Genomic DNA, 16376 nt, shown 5'->3' with positions numbered 1-16376 from the left:
TTGATTTTGTTTGTTTGTTGTTGTTTTTTTTTTGTTCTCCTCCTCCCTGTAGCTGCAGAACCTGGGAATCAACCCGGCCAACATCGGCTTCAGCTACCTGACGATGGAGTCCGACAAGTTTATCTGTGTCCGGGAGAAGGTCGGAGACCAGGCGCAGGTGGTGATCGTGGACATGAACGACCCCACCAGTCCCATCCGGCGGCCCATCTCCGCCGACAGCGCCATCATGAACCCGGCCAGCAAGGTCATCGCCTTGAAAGGTGGGTCTCCTCCTTGGCGCGGCTGCAAGGCAAGCCCTTGGGCGCCGTAGCCACAGTTAGGACTTCACTGCGGAAGCTGAGCGCCGGAAACCGCTCCCTGATAACCGATTCCTTGCACATCCCGTTCCATCGGACAGATTTCCCTGTAGTTCTGTTTTCACTTTCAGTCAGCCGTTACAATCACCGGGATATGATCCGAGCATCTTAAATTTTAACGTTAGGGCCATTCAAACAAATCTGTTTCAAATTGTCAGTTACCGCGGGGATGTGCTAGACTAATATTCAGGGTTTTATGAGTGAATTGAATCCCATTATTTTTCTTTAATAGCATAGATTCAATGAAAAGGCTGCACTGCATACATTCTAGGTTATGTATTCACGCCCTAAACGAAGTTTAATTCTTTTTAAGTCTCTTAAGTGTCCTTGGTTGTTTAAAATCATTGTGGTGCAGGGATGCGTTGGTCACGACTTTTGAAAATGCCCAGTGTAGAAACCCGACAGTTGTAGGACTTTAACACAAATCTTTTGTTTCTATTGTATGTGCCTAACCTTTCTAGAAGTGTTTGGGGGGGGGGAGGGACTTTAAAGCTTGATTAATGCCATTTTCAGTAATTACGTGAATCTAAAATGTCAGTATCAAAGTGATGAAACATCAATGGAAATGGACTGTTGTTGCACTTAAATGATTACAAATAAGGGCCCCTCAAAAAAAAATACTTGTTCTGATTTCTGCAAGTATCTTAGCTTGATGTGCCACTTGTTGTTCTTTTACTGACTCTTTACTTCTTTTCCTGCATTCTTGTCTTAAACAGACGGTGAGTTAAACTGTGGATTTTGTTTCTGTTGTGTTCATATAGTGGTTTTATCTCATAAAAGCAGATCACAATTAAGATGGAAAGCATTTTCAGTGGATGAAATATTTACTCAGTGCTTTAAGGATGCAATTTTTTTTAATTCTGTTTGGAATTAAATCCTGAGTATTTATAATAAATCCTGAGGTTAATCATAAAACTGGTTCCACAAATGTTATAAAATACACCAAAAGGGTTTGACATCTTATCAGTCTTTTACAACCTTAAAACTGTAAATTGGTGCAGCAATGCTCTCTATGCCTTGCCTTAAAAAGGTATCAAGTTTGCCTCTGAACTGCAGCTTGTTATAAAAAGTCAAAACTGAGGCAAAAATGTCAAAATTCAACTTTTTTACAACAAACATCTGCAAAAGCCCAAATTTCCTTCTATTAAAGTAAGGTTTTAGAGTATCCATTTATCTGCCGTGCTGACAGCCAGTATTAAATTAACATCTGCACTCAAATGTGTTTTTTTCTTTTACTGTTTTCATTAATAAAACGTACCAAATCATGCATGACATGACTTAAAGAAGTAATGGTACTTAATATTACAAAACTACTAAAAGTCAAAATTGATACAGCAGTCTGAACCAGTTCAGAGCTTCCTAAACTTCATGCCAGACCAATATACAGTGTTTATGTAAAGCTCTGAAATACTTTTATGAGAATTTTGCGTGTAAAAGCATGCTTTGGTGTATGCTTCATGTTAAACGGATGAAGGTTGTGTGTGGTATGCATTATCAGATACAAATCATTTCTTACTTAGCTGGTATACTGTGTGAAAACAGGCATCCTTGACCATTTTTTTTGTGTTTTATTTTTATTTCTTGTAAGGTATGTATTTCATAACCGCGTTTGAATTATCAGGTTCATATCCACGTTTTGTTGCCAACTAATATTTAGTCATCTACTGTTCATTTAATTTTAGCGGCAATATTTCAAATCATGAGGTTTCTTAGTTCTTTGCCAGTATTTATTGTAAAATGATTTATGTGTCTGAAATGTGGTTTCGTTGACTCTTACATAATTTTAACTCCAGGCATCGCGAATGCGCCAGCTGTGAGTGAGTAGTCGGGTGTTAAATGTAATGTGCTTTTAGCAGACTCTTCTGCGCTTTCTCTGGGAGGGGAGAGGGAGTCCTACAGCCAAACCGTCCCACGTGCTGACTGGGAGCTGTGGCCTGGAGCCTTTAGTGATGTGTGAAACCACCTGGCTTCTCCCAGGATCGGGCAGGATGCGTTAACTTGAGGGTCTGTGCTACACTGCGGTCCAAAGCGTGTGACGCCTGCCTCTAAGTCAGTTTTCAGCAGGACTAAGAAATGTCCGTAATGGCAGCGTCTGTCCTCAGGTTGACACTGAAGCTCTGTTGTTTCCTGGAAACGGTAGTGTAAGAAGAAAATTGTTCCACAGTGCCTTTCACGTGTACACATCTCAAAGCGCTGTAAATAAAATGGAAAAATACACCCTAGAAAATAGAAAGGTAAATAGAATCTTTCAATACTAAAAGCCGATTCATGAAAATAGGTTTTTGTCTCGACTTAAAAATGCCGACTGAGTCACAATTAATAATGCGGCTAGGGCACATGCAGAATACAGGCTCGCCCGAAGGATGCAGCCCAGAGTCCTGAGAGCATTAACAGCAAACCAAGATGGGAGTGTAGCCTGAGAGCAGCACAGCAAGGTAAGGAGGCATTAGATCATACAGACCTTGAACTGTGCAAAAGAATGTTTAATTTAGCTCTGATCTCCACACAGAGACGACGCACCAATGCTAGAAGAGGTGTAAACATAGAAAATGGCGTCGTTTTAGTCACGACCAAAGCAGCTGAATTCTGCTTATACTGCAGCAAATCAATGACATTCTTATATACAACAGCAAGTAGAGCATTACTGCAAGGAGCTCTGAATGTCAGTGAATGTCTGAATGTCACTTTAATCTCCTCCACATCAGTCGGAGAAAGGCACACGCAAATACGTGTACAGTTGTGAAGGTGAAAACGTTTTATTTTAAGCCTGAGTATACCCCAGATATCAATGCAGACTCAGTAGTGACTCCAGTATCCCTAGCCAGGGGACAGGGTTATGGGGGGACGTTTCAGATGGAGTGAGAGAGCCGATGTCTTCTCTCCTAGGTCGGTGAGCAGTTCCTGCAGGACAGTATGTCAGGGAGACGAATGCTGTGGCTAATTCTGACTGTGGAAGGAGAAGGATAGTTCAGTTCTGCATCAGCTAGAAACATGCATCCGTTTGTCTCTGGAGAATGCATGACATTTTACTTGTCCTCACCAGTTTCTGAAAAAGAGGGGTTATTTTAATTTGCTTAATTTTTTTGTGTCATTCCAATCCAATGCGTTGTTCACTCGAGACATCTGCTGCAAAGTAAATAAAACTGGAGGAAAAGCCGTAAGTTCATTCAGCAAAGCATGTGTACTGTTTGTCTGGCTGTTTGCACTTTTGGTATGTACAGTATCAAAGCCCTGAGAGGTGGGCACTCTAGTTTGTCGAGAATTGGTGAATAATGGGATTACATTATTATTATTAATGTTTGCATTCTGAGTATTTGTACTTAAACTGTTGGGAAGTGTTAATGTGTAATTAAATGAGAGGAACCTCAAGATACCTTAGTCTTCTGTGCTGTTAACTTCACTTACAGAGGACAGAGTGACATACGGGTTAAAACTGCTTTTCGCACCGCAGCTGCGAAGACTCTGCAGATCTTTAACATCGAGATGAAGAGTAAAATGAAGGCCCACACCATGAGCGAGGAGGTGATGTTCTGGAAGTGGATCTCTGTCAACACGGTCGCCCTGGTGACGGAGACGGCCGTGTACCACTGGAGCATGGAGGGCGACTCGCAGCCCACGAAGGTGTTCGACAGGCACGCCAGCCTCGCCGGCTGCCAGATCATCAACTACAGGACCGACGAGCAGCAGAAGTGGCTCCTGCTCATCGGCATTTCTGCGCAGGTGACTGTGGGTCATGTGACCGGGGGGGGGGGGGCGGAGCCTCGGAGAAGCCCAGGTGTTCGTGGGAAAGCAGGAAGCAAAACAGTCGATTCCTCTTCGATGTGAGAAAGTCGGATTTTAGACACCCAATTCCCTCTCAAAGTTGTATTTTTCAGACCAATTGGAATCTATTCAAAATAAAGGCAGTGCTGCAAAGCTCCTGATGAACTATTACCAATTACGGTCCAGGGTGAGCAGTGGTGACATGACGTGTTCCTTACCAGTAGTATGTTTTATTTTCACATTATGAAACGTGATTTTCTTTTTCTTAGCAAAACCGTGTGGTGGGAGCCATGCAGCTGTACTCCGTCGACAGGAAAGTGTCACAGCCAATCGAAGGGCATGCAGCGGCCTTCGCAGAGTTCAAGATTGAAGGAAACGCGAAGCCATCGACCCTGTTCTGCTTTGCAGTGCGAAGCCAAGCTGGAGGCAAGGTAAAAGATTCACGCGCGGAAAGAACCAGCCATGTCGCCCACCGGCTGGAGTGAGTGAGGTCTGATTTTGTGCAAAATCATGCATGATCGTATAATGTATTTTCAAGGTCTTTTTGAAGATGAGGAAGCATTGTTTCGTGTCCTGAAACCCTGGAGCTGTATTTCTCTGCAGTGCACAGTGGGAATAACCCTGTAGAGGTCCTACTGTAAATACACACAGTTTCATCAAAACATGCTGAAAATACAGCACAAACTCCTTGGTGGCCCTCCTGGCTGGGACCTGCAAAAGTTTCCCCTGCTGCTTTGCCAAGAGGCCCCCAAAGTGATTAAATTCATTCTGCATTTGAAGTTTCTGTGATAGGGGCTCCCTTAATACTTGGCAATAATAAAGGCGACTGTTACACAGGCTCTTGACGGAAGATGTGGTGTCAGGCAGCTTTGGTGCTTACATGTTGTGTAATTACTGCTTGTTTCTTACAGCTGCACATTATAGAAGTGGGACAGCCTGCAGCTGGAAACCAGCCCTTTGCTAAGAAAGCTGTGGACATCTTTTTCCCCCCTGAAGCTCAGACAGACTTCCCTGTGGCAATGCAGGTACACTGCAGGGACTGGCCACTGCAGCTCTTACACCGTTACAAGTTTGTAATTCTGAGTATTCATTTAGAAGTAGTTGAAGTAGGGATCTGCGTCAGCATGCGTAGGCTGCGAAGAAACAGGTAGAGGTTTATTCCATGCTGAAAAGAGAAGAAAAGAAATAGCGTTTTGGCTGAGGAGCCTTCTTCGGGTGTGAAGAAGTCAGATAATTCACACCCGATGAAGGCTCCTCAGCAGAAACCTATTTCATCAGCCTGACTCCACTGATGTACAGTGAACGAAGCCTTAAAATTGTTTGAGGGTGTCGGCAAAACAAAAGCGCCGTCTTAAAGCTGTTGACTTCGTTTCCTGTTTTCAGATTGGAACCAAGCACGGGGTCATCTATCTAATCACCAAGTATGGCTATATCCACATGTACGACTTGGAGTCGGGCGTGTGTATCTACATGAACCGCATCAGCGCAGAAACCATCTTTGTCACCGCTCCGCACGAGCCTACCTCCGGGATCATCGGAGTGAACAAGAAAGGACAGGTACCCCCGACAAGCGTCTCTCGTTTTTTCTGAAAGCCATTCGGTGGAATGAAAATACTTTGCAGTTTGAAACATTTTTTTTAGTTCATGACATGAGATTTTCATAGTTTAGGACATGGATCCACACAAACAAAAAGAAATGGAGAAATATATAATTAATGCATTAATTAAAGTTAAATTGTGACTAGGAGGTGCCATCTGGGAAGTCTGTCGACATTCTCTCCAGATAGAAAACGGGCAATTACAAAATACTTACAAGAGCCTGAGAAGCATCGGTCAGTGTTTGCAGGAGCACGGTGTCTAGCCTGTGCATACAGCTGTGTTAGCTCTGTGCTTTCAGGTGCTGTCAGTGTGTGTCGAGGAGGAGAACATTGTCAACTACGCCACCAGCGTCCTGCAGAACCCGGACCTGGGCCTGCGCATGGCCATTCGTAGCAACCTGGCCGGGGCCGAGGAGCTGTTCGCCAGGAAATTCAACACTCTCTTCGCTCAGGGAAGCTACTCTGAAGCTGCTAAAGTTGCTGCCTCCGCACCTAAGGTTAGTTTTTTTTTTAGATGGTCTTTTTCTGCAGCAGTGATGTGGAGACAAACTGGAGCTGAGAGAGGCTCTGCTGAAAAGGGATTGTGCTAAGAACAGGTGAGACTGCAGGAACAGTGGTTTAAACAGATTATAGCTGCATTTCAGAATAGCTCACGTCTGCCATCTGAAAAGTATTCAAATGCATTGTTTTCAATTGCAAAGATTTGTATAGTATGTAAATGTTGTTTTGCATAGCTGCAGCATTTTTCAAATAATATTTTGACTTTAAATAGTGAAGAATCTGTCAGATCAAGAGCAGGAAATTACTACTGATCAGAGCGTTAGATGCAAAATGGGCGTAATTGTAGGCAGCAGCCCTTGGCTGAGCCCCCTCTTGTTGGCTCGAACCTTTCTGCTGTGTTTGAGGGAAGCTGACTCGGAGGTGCATCCCTCTCTGACGGCTGGGCCCCGCCGTGTGGCTTCCTGTGCCTGCAGGGAATTCTGCGCACGGCCGATACCATCAGGAAGTTCCAGACGGTCCCCGCGCAGCCCGGACAGGCCTCCCCGCTGCTGCAGTACTTCGGCATTCTGCTCGACCAGGGGCAGCTGAACAAATTCGAATCGCTGGAGCTGTGCCGGCCCGTGCTGCAGCAGGGCCGCAAGCAGCTTTTGGAAAAATGGCTGAAGGAAGATAAGGTGAGGAAAGTAGAGCCTGTGTTTCGGTCCTTCTGTTGTGGATGCGGCCCCTCTCTCTCTCCTCGTTTCTAGAGGTGCAGAAGGAGGTGCAGGAATGTTTCCCGGTGATATTCCCCTCAGAAAATACCTCGCTGTTCTGGTCTTGACGTCTTCTTTTAGTGTGCCCAATCATATTGGTTTAATTATTCAACCTTTTAATCCCCCCTCCAGCTGGAATGCTCCGAGGAGCTGGGAGACCTCGTGAAAACTGCAGACCCAACACTTGCCCTGAGCGTGTACCTCCGCGCCAACGTGCCCAACAAGGTTATCCAGTGTTTTGCAGAGACTGGGCAGTTTCAGAAGATTGTTCTCTACGCCAAAAAAGTAAGTGTTCTGACCCTCAAAACCCACTTAAACTTGGAATGCGCGGCTGTTGTTTTTTTTTATTTCGGAATAATCCGTGCGTTGTGAAAAGTTTGTTTTCCCTTTTATGTTTTTCTTTCCATCGAGAACCCGCGCAGACCCCAGGAGTGAATTCAGCTGTGGTGAGGGTGGGGTTGGGTTTTCTTCAGTGTTGCGGGAGAGTGCTGAGCTAAGTAGGCAGTACTGTGGATTAATAAGATCAGATCACTTTATTGGCCATATATACAATTTCTTGCATTAGGAATTTGTCTTTTCGCAGACCCCAGCTTGCTCTCCATGAGACACACAGACACAGAAACAGAGAGAAGCTGGGGGTCAGAGCGCAGGTCTGCCATTTATACGGCGCCCCTGGAGCAGCTGGGGTTAAGGGCCTTGCTCAGGAGCCCAACAGAGTAGGATTCCTCTGCCGGCCGCTGGATTTGAACCGGCAACCTCCCAGCCACAGGCGCAGATCCTGAGCCACAGAGCCACCACTCTGCCCCTGTGGTTAGAGGTCTGGGCCCGTGGGTTCAGATCCTGAGTGGAGCACCGCTGTTGTACCTCTAATCAAGGCCCTTCATTCAGACGGCTTCAGACAAGTGGCCAGCTGTGTGCTCCAATGAGTCAGTTGCTTTGGATAACGCCATCAGCCACATTAATAATAAAACTTGGCTCATCCCTATATCTATCTATATCTTTTATCTGCAGGCAGCACAGTGTATAACTTCATACCCCTCTGGCATGCCTCTGAAATGCTTGTGTGGTAAGACGGGCGTGATAGGAGTTTCACCTCGTTTTTTGCGGCAGGTTGGCTACACTCCAGACTGGGTGTTCCTGCTGAGAAACGTCATGCGGGTGAGCCCGGAGCAGGGCCTGCAGTTCTCTCAGATGCTGGTCCAGGACGAGGAGCCGCTGGCCAACATCAGTCAGGTGAAGACTGCGCCGCCTCTGGCTGGGTCCCGCTGGGAGTCCGGGCTGTTTTCACAGATGGCAGAGTAATGTGAAGTATTTGCTGACGCGTGGTCTTCGGTTTCCCTGCCAGGGGACATTGTTGGTTTATTTCCCCCCTAGAAATGTGTTTCTCGTCAGTGAAAAAGTATGTGAAATTCTAAGCATTTTTCTGTTTCTTTCTGAAACTATATACTTAATATTATGATGAAGAGTTATTTTTCTCAAGTCCTTAAAACTAAGCTTTAAACGTTTGTTAGTACTTTCAGACTCTCCTGGGTGGGCTTTGATGTCGTTCGACCTGTTTTTAAAATTTGCTGAGACCTAAGTAAAGGAATTTTGTAAAAATAAGATATTGGATGAGTGCGTTAGTGATTTTTTGGGGAGATTAATTTTGTTTGTGGGACATTGCAGGCACCTTATGTTATGTTAAATAACCAGATCTTATTTTTTAGACTTTTTGTGATGCATCATAATGCGCTGGAGAAGTTTGCTCCTGGTTCTAGGGGTTTTCAGGATTTCTTTTTGAAAGCATTCAGTTTCTTTCAGATTGTGGACGTGTTCATGGAGAATAACCTGATCCAGCAGTGCACCTCCTTTCTGTTAGACGCCCTAAAAAACAACCGTCCGTCAGAGGGCCACCTGCAGACCCGTCTCCTAGAAATGAACCTCATCCATGCACCACAGGTAGGTTACCCGTCGCCATTCAGATGTGTCTTCTGATGGGTTTCTTCAAGAAATTAAGCACATCTTGCATGTGTTTATCACCCTGCAATTCACTGAAGCTCAGCAGGTGTGAGCCTGGGCAATACCCAGGTGGGAGACCTCCAGGGAAAGCTAAGGCTGCTCCTGGAAGAGGTGTTAGCGGGACCAGTAGGGGGCGCTCACCCTGCAGGGCTGTGTGGGTCCTGCTGGCTCAGTATACTGAGAGGGACACTATATTGTAAAAAGGCATCTTAGGATGAGATGTAAAACCGAGGTCCTGACTCTCTGTGGTCATTAAAGATCCCAGGATCTTTCTCATAAGGAGTAGGGGTATAACTCCCGTGTTCTGGCTTTTGTGAATCATGGCCTCCCAATAATCCCCATTAATAATATAAAATTGCTTCATTACTGTGTTCTCCCTACTGAGAGCTGGTGTGTGGGGAGCGTACTGGCGCACTCTGGCTGCCGTCACATCATCCAGATGGGGCTGCACACTGGTGGTGGTGGAGGGGATCCCCATTACCTGTAAAGCACTTTGAGTGGAGCGTCCAGAAAAGCGCTATATAAGTGTAAGGAATTATTATTATTGACCCATAATAATAAATATTATCTGTAAACCACAACTTCCCTCAAGTGGAGACATTTCTAAAGTCCAGAGTAGCCTGAACAGGAGAATAAGAGCTACATCAGCCTGTTGAACATTGTTTGGCGTATTCCTTGAAATCTTCATTTCGGCTTGTATTGAGTTTTTTGCTGGATTTTTTTGAGCTGTGCTTTGCTTCTCAAAGGTTGCCGACGCCATCCTTGGGAACTCGATGTTTACGCACTACGACCGCGCCCACATCGCCCAGCTGTGTGAGAAGGCGGGGCTCCTGCAGAGGGCGCTGGAGCACTACACTGACCTATACGACATTAAGCGCGCTGTGGTCCACACGCACCTGCTGAACCCTGAGGTAAAAACGCAGAGTGTCTGAAATCCTAGCCATCTCCAGTGTACACCATCCTCATCTCAGGATCGTTTCGATAAGATTAGTCATCTCAGTGGCTGAGATTCTACAGGCAATACTTGCCTGCTTGTCAGCCCATGAAGCAGCAGCTAGCATCTGTCAGGTCAGTTCAGTGCTGGGTGCATGTAAGATAAGATAAGATCACTTAATTGGCCCTATACAATTTCTTGCATTAGGATTTTGTCTTTTCACATACCCCAGCTTGCTCTCCATGAGACACACAGACAGGGAGAGAAGCTGGGGGTCAGAGCGCAGGGTCAGCCATTTATACGGCACCCCTGGAGCAGTTGGGGTTAAGGGCCTTGCTCAGGGGCCCAATGGAGTAGGATTCCTCTGCCGGCAGTGGTATTTGAACTGGCAACCTTCCAGCCACAGGCGCAGATCCTTAGCCACAGAGCCACCGCTCCTCCCCGATACAAAAGATCTCATTTTGTATCGATCGGGTCAAGGGTCAGGAACTTTGAAGAGGTCCGTATGTGAATGAGCACTCCTCCTTCTGTAAATCATTCCGGAAAAGACCCGACAGAACTTTGAGTCGCTCGAGGCTAAGTGAGACAACATGGCACGTTTGGTTTTTTTGTCTGGCAAGCAGGGCTAGGGTTTTCTCATTTGCAGTTGTTGTTAAGTTTGCGTTTTTGCGGTTTTCCGAATGCGCGGCTAACGAGAGAGCCATGTCTCTCAGTGGCTGGTGAACTTCTTCGGCTCGCTGTCGGTGGAGGACTCCGTGGAGTGCCTGCGAGCGATGCTGTCGGCCAACATCAGGCAGAACCTGCAGCTGTGCGTACAGGTGGCGTCCAAATACCACGAGCAGCTGGGCACGCAGGCGCTGGTGGAACTCTTCGAGTCTTTCAAGAGCTATGAAGGTGGGTGCCTGCTGCCGCGCAGGGCCAGAAATCCCGCTGGAAAAGGGTTAAGCGCGTTGTAGCTAGAAATCCACAGTGTTTTTTTTCATTCTCACATTCTCACAGGAGGTTCTCTTTCATTGTGCACATGGGTGTAGATGACTAATTCCTTGAGGTTTCGCAATAATTTGTAAATCTAAAGCGTTGCAATATTTAATTTTACTCCAGCTTTTCCTCCAGTTCAGTAGTCCCCACTAATGAACTTTGGAGATGGATTTAAAAGGCTATGTGAAGCATGTGTTTTTAATAGTTTTCTACAATGTAAAGAAGTCTTGGATGTTTTGTTAGAAGCTTTAAAGTTACTTACACAAAACCTGTAAGAGAGCAAACAATCATTTTAAGAAATGGATGGTTGCCATTTCTGGTTTCTTTAATTGCAGGGCTTTTCTATTTCCTGGGATCTATTGTAAACTTCAGTCAAGACCCTGACGTTCATTTCAAGTACATCCAAGCAGCCTGCAAAACAGGGCAGATTAAGGAGGTGGAGCGCATCTGTCGTGAAAGCAATTGTTATGACCCTGATCGTGTGAAGAACTTCCTGAAGGTACAGTGTCCTGAATTTGCTTCGACTGTGTGTATGCACGTTGTCAGACCCAACACATTAGTGGGACCACTTAGCCAATATACAGTATATGAACATGTATGTCTCCATCATAAACACAAGGATGCTCTAAAGATCTGAACCCATCAAGTTAGCTCAAAAAATTTAAAGAGCATAATTATTCCGTCAGCCATAGATCTGCAGTGCTTTTAGGTTTCCTGCCAAAAGCTAGTGGCATGTGTCGTGGGAACGAAAAGCTAAGGTTATGATGATCCAAGTTGGCAAGCTTTGGTTTTGCTAGCATTTCCAGTTACATAAATGACTGTGTTTGAGATAGAATTGTGCACTGTGTAAATCCCTGTTTGTCAAATCCGGCTAAACAGGGGGAACATACGTACACGCTCAGCAGTACTAATGCATTTCTATTTGATTATATGATTATTAATCTTTCTGTACGCTAATATATTTGCATCTGTCCATCTGGTTTTTGTTATTTCCTGCAGGAAGCCAAATTGACCGACCAGCTGCCTTTAATTATTGTCTGTGATCGATTTGATTTTGTCCATGACCTGGTGCTGTACTTGTATCGCAACAGCTTGCAGAAGTACATTGAAATCTATGTACAGAAGGTAATGGTTTAACATACATCCATTTACAGGGGTGCTGTCTTTTCCATGCAGCTGAATACTAATGTGACTAATTAAACTGGTGACTTCATTATTAGAGGAAATGATCCTTAAATGACAGGAGCACTGAAATGTGTAATTCATTATTCATTTCAAATTCATGAGATCAGATGTGCACTTATAAAACTGATTTGCCAGTTATTATTTTATCACATTTGACCATGAATTGCTATAGATACAATGCAAAAATGATCTTGAGAAAGATTTTCATACTAGAGAAATTGGTGATAACTGGGGGAGAATCAGGGCTGTGCGGTCTTTACTTGTCCTGTAGTTGAAATATTTCATTGCAGCGCTTGACCAGGCTGGGTTGCTTTAAAGCTCTGTCTGTCCGGGCAGCAGCTGCAGTGACGCCAGCAGAGTGGACTGGAACCACTGAACCAAGCCCCTGATTTTGCAGGTTAACCCCAGCCGGCTCCCAGTTGTCATCGGAGGCCTGCTTGACGTGGACTGCTCTGAAGACGTCATTAAAAACCTCATCATGGTGGTGCGGGGACAGTTCTCCACTGATGAACTGGTAGCAGAAGTGGAGAAGAGAAACAGGTACAGCCCCGGTCCAAGGGCCCTCCTCTTTGTGCAGCTGAAGGTTGCTTCCATTTTGGCAGAACCCATCTAAAGTAACAAGCTGGTTCTTACTGTCCCATTTCTCAGGACCTGGTCAGAAGAGTAGTGTTTACATTACTCTATACCTTTGGACACGTTTGCTTTCTGTGGTGATTTTTTTCTGTTCAAGAACTGTAATGTGTAATGTGCAAATAAAGCAAGAACAGAGATAAAGAACGAAAGAATGCGACAGAGCACAAGACTGGAACTGCCTTTATGTATTTTTGAACTGTTATTTGCCTGACGTTGGCGGTCTTTCCTAGACAGCTCAGTGTGATTCCGTGCAGCTTTGCGAGACATCTCCAGATCAGTTCTGTAATCAGGGAACAATGTGTAGTGTCGGGTGCTCATGCCTGTGTTTTTTCCCCCCCCTTTGTAGGCTGAAACTCTTGCTGCCCTGGCTGGAATCGAGAATCCACGAGGGCTGTGAGGAGCCGGCTACACACAACGCCCTCGCCAAAATCTACATCGACAGCAATAACAACCCCGAGCGCTTTCTGCGCGAGAACCCCTACTACGACAGCAGGGTGGTGGGGAAGTACTGTGAGAAGAGAGACCCCCACTTGGCTTGCGTGGCCTACGAAAGAGGACAGTGCGACATGGAGCTCATTAAAGTAATCCTTCACTCCTTATCATGTGGAAACCAAGAACCCACTTGTCATGAATGAAAGTAATGAAATGTGTAAAGGAGTTTCAGTGCTATTAAACAGATGCATGTGTATCCGAATCCTAACCCCTTGAAGGTTCAAAGACGTTTTTCAGTGCGTTTTGCTTCATGCCTCGCATTCCTGTGTTTCTGTGCTTTCAGGGGGACCTGCTCCCATCACGGGTGCAGTTCCTTAATGAAATGTTTTCCTTCTAGGTTTGCAACGAGAACTCCCTGTTCAAGAGCGAGTCTCGTTACCTGGTGCGCAGGAAAGACCCTGAGCTCTGGGCCAGTGTCCTGGAGGAGAACAACCCCTACAGGAGGCAACTGATTGACCAGGCAATACACTTGATGTTAATTTTCACAGCGCCTATATGGTTCTTCCCCGTTTATTCTGTTTGCCAGCATGTTATCAAGATGGTGGTGAGAATAGGAGATGAATGTCGAGTCCCAGAATAGTCAGCTAATTCTCCTGCAAAACAAATCGATATTGAAGAGGAACCGCAACACTATTAGAAATAATCAGCATTGATGAATGCAAACCTCAATAAAATGCCAAATGTACACAGTAACAATACACCAAAAAATAGATGAAATTCCCAGGGTTGCACAGCACCATGTTCTGCGATTCAGAACAAGGCAACAAAACTGGCTGACGTGTGTGGCCCTATTACACTGTAAACAAGCAGGCGTGTGAATACATCTCTTTTAATCCCATAAAAATATTGCTTTCGATTTCAACATGGTTTTGCCAAAGAATACTACTTGTTAACTCTTCATGCAGATCACCACAGAATATTTCTGCGATGAAACGTCTGCTACACAGCTTGTATTTATATGCTTGTAGATCGCATTACGTTAGTCATTATGGAGACTAGTGAGGGGGAAGGGCTGAATCATGTCAGATTGTGGGAACTCGAATGTGAGTTTGCAACAACCTGGCGACTTCCTCTACTTGCACAACGTTCACGATTTTGTGCTTAATTCGAAATTTGTAATTTTGTTCTACAATGTCAATGCATTTATTGTGTTACCAAGGTTTAATAACCAGTCTGATAATTTCCCTTTAACAGGGTTTTGATTCAGGGTCGCTGTGTGGTTTTATGAATCTGTTGATTTTTGCTCCTGTTTTCTGGCGGAACGAAAGCAGGTGGTACAGACTGCGCTGTCGGAGACGCAGGACCCTGAGGAAGTGTCGGTGACCGTGAAGGCCTTCATGACCGCTGACCTGCCCAATGAGCTGATAGAACTGCTGGAGAAGATCGTGCTGGATAACTCGGTCTTCAGCGAGCACCGGTGAGACTCCCAGCCTCTGCGCTGGAATTCCGCAGGACTTTTCCGTCCCTCTTCCTAAAGGCATTCCGTGTTCTAGATAGTGAGAATGCTGGGACAAACACAGCCCTCCTCATTCAAATTATCCTTCTGAAATGGAAGTGCTGTCATGTGTGTTTTGTACCTATTTAATATTTATTGGCTGATGCCTTTTACCAAAGCAATTTACATGAGTATTTGCAACTTATACACAGCTGGGTATATCGCTGGAAAAATACTGGTCATGTATCCTGCACAACATCAGTGTTGCACCTAGAACCCACATTTAACATAAAATGTGCAACACAAAATTCAATGGAAGTGTACTTTTATAAGACTGGAAGTTTTCTCCTTTGTTTTTGTAAATGTCTCAATTCGATGAATATTCTTTGATGTGCTTTTATATCGTAAAGTGGGGAAGGGAAGCCTGTGCAGATTTAACAGATGTTAACATTTATAAGATGGAGTCAACATGCATGGTTAGGAAAACTGAGCCATCTGCTTTGTAATTTTTGCTGCCAAATAACCCATTTAACAGTTTTTAAGTGCTCACGAATGGCCCTGTGGTTAAAGAAATCAACAACTTCTAGCGTAGGCACACAGACGGGCTTCTCAGTTATTTGAAATAAAGTGATGCTTTTCACCAAATGACCATCTTCAAATCTTTTATTAAGATAAGGGGGTTGCCAAACATTAAACACCTGATATAATGTTAACCTGAATCCATATTTTAATAACTGATCACAGACGACATGCAGAGACATATCTAGACTGACTTGTTGCCAATGTAGACTGCTGATCAGGTTGGTAGGCTCCTGTTTCATTATCCAGCATGTGCAACACGACATGACATGTAATAGAGCAGATTCAGGAGGAAATTAAACATCTCTGCTGGATGTAACCATTCGGTATGATGTGTGACCTTGGCTCGTTGTACCGTTTTTGCATCTACGAACAGAAACCTGCAGAATCTGCTGATCCTGACGGCCATTAAAGCTGATCGCACCAGAGTTATGGAGTACATCAACCGCCTGGACAACTACGACGCGCCTGATATTGCCAACATCGCCATCAGCAACGAGCTCTTCGAGGAGGCCTTCGCCATCTTTAGGAAGTTTGACGTCAACACTTCAGCAATCCAGGTACGTGTACTGTGAATTAAGAGAAATCTGGAACCCCGGATCGGTCAGGAGCCAGGCAGTATAATCAGTAGCATCCAGTGGACAATCCCCCGACACCAGCTGGCCGACATCACAGTCCAGCTGATTGTTGACCACGCAGTGCAATATGAATATTTATACTGCGCAGCAATCGGCACAGGGGGGCAGGTTGTTTTGTAACATTCAGAAAAAAAATGGTAAAATGCCCTGCACACGCTCCATTTATGAACTTTCCATTAATAAAAATGTATTTGTGTTAAAGCATTAGTAAAAATACGTCCCCTTCTTTGGGTAGGCATGAGGACTTTTTGCGTCAGAAAGCACGTCAGGCAGTGTGTATGTTGGCAGGCCTGCTCTCCATCCTGTGCAGAGTTAGTTGCACTCTTTGTGCTGTGCTGTGCTGTGTACTGGCTGCTGTGAGCTTCAGCTAGCCTTGTGAATTTTATGAGTGATTTATCTCCCATCTCTGTCAAATAGTTTTCATTTTTGGTATTTTTTTCTTTTATCATGTTTTTGTAATCAGTACTGTTTATTGCAATCATTGAACACCTTTGTATGTTCATATATTTATATTTACTTGCCTTTACTTTTATTA

At 44.8% G+C, this 16376-nt stretch overlaps 1 protein-coding gene across 3 annotated transcripts in view; it reads left to right on the top strand.

The window, feature by feature from the left end:
- The window catches only part of cltcl1 (clathrin heavy chain like 1), a 37705-nt gene that overhangs the window by 9701 nt on the left and 11628 nt on the right, over positions 1-16376 (top strand). For all 3 annotated transcript variants that reach the window (XM_088935553.1, XM_088935552.1, XM_088935551.1), the window contains exons 2-20: positions 53-260; positions 3808-4076; positions 4388-4549; positions 5030-5143; positions 5502-5675; positions 6016-6213; positions 6691-6891; positions 7102-7254; positions 8080-8202; positions 8770-8907; positions 9714-9878; positions 10615-10795; positions 11215-11378; positions 11879-12004; positions 12462-12604; positions 13044-13278; positions 13527-13649; positions 14461-14606; positions 15580-15763. In XM_088935553.1, coding sequence (XP_088791679.1) covers positions 53-260; positions 3808-4076; positions 4388-4549; positions 5030-5143; positions 5502-5675; positions 6016-6213; positions 6691-6891; positions 7102-7254; positions 8080-8202; positions 8770-8907; positions 9714-9878; positions 10615-10795; positions 11215-11378; positions 11879-12004; positions 12462-12604; positions 13044-13278; positions 13527-13649; positions 14461-14606; positions 15580-15763 — 3207 coding nt within the window. The remainder of the gene's footprint in view (positions 1-52; positions 261-3807; positions 4077-4387; positions 4550-5029; positions 5144-5501; positions 5676-6015; positions 6214-6690; positions 6892-7101; positions 7255-8079; positions 8203-8769; positions 8908-9713; positions 9879-10614; positions 10796-11214; positions 11379-11878; positions 12005-12461; positions 12605-13043; positions 13279-13526; positions 13650-14460; positions 14607-15579; positions 15764-16376) is intronic.

Source organism: Atractosteus spatula, chromosome 17 (genome assembly GCF_055471065.1).
Source record: "Atractosteus spatula isolate fAtrSpa1 chromosome 17, fAtrSpa1.hap1, whole genome shotgun sequence".
NCBI lineage: Eukaryota > Metazoa > Chordata > Actinopteri > Semionotiformes > Lepisosteidae > Atractosteus > Atractosteus spatula.
This window is presented reverse-complemented; position numbering and strand designations above follow the sequence as displayed.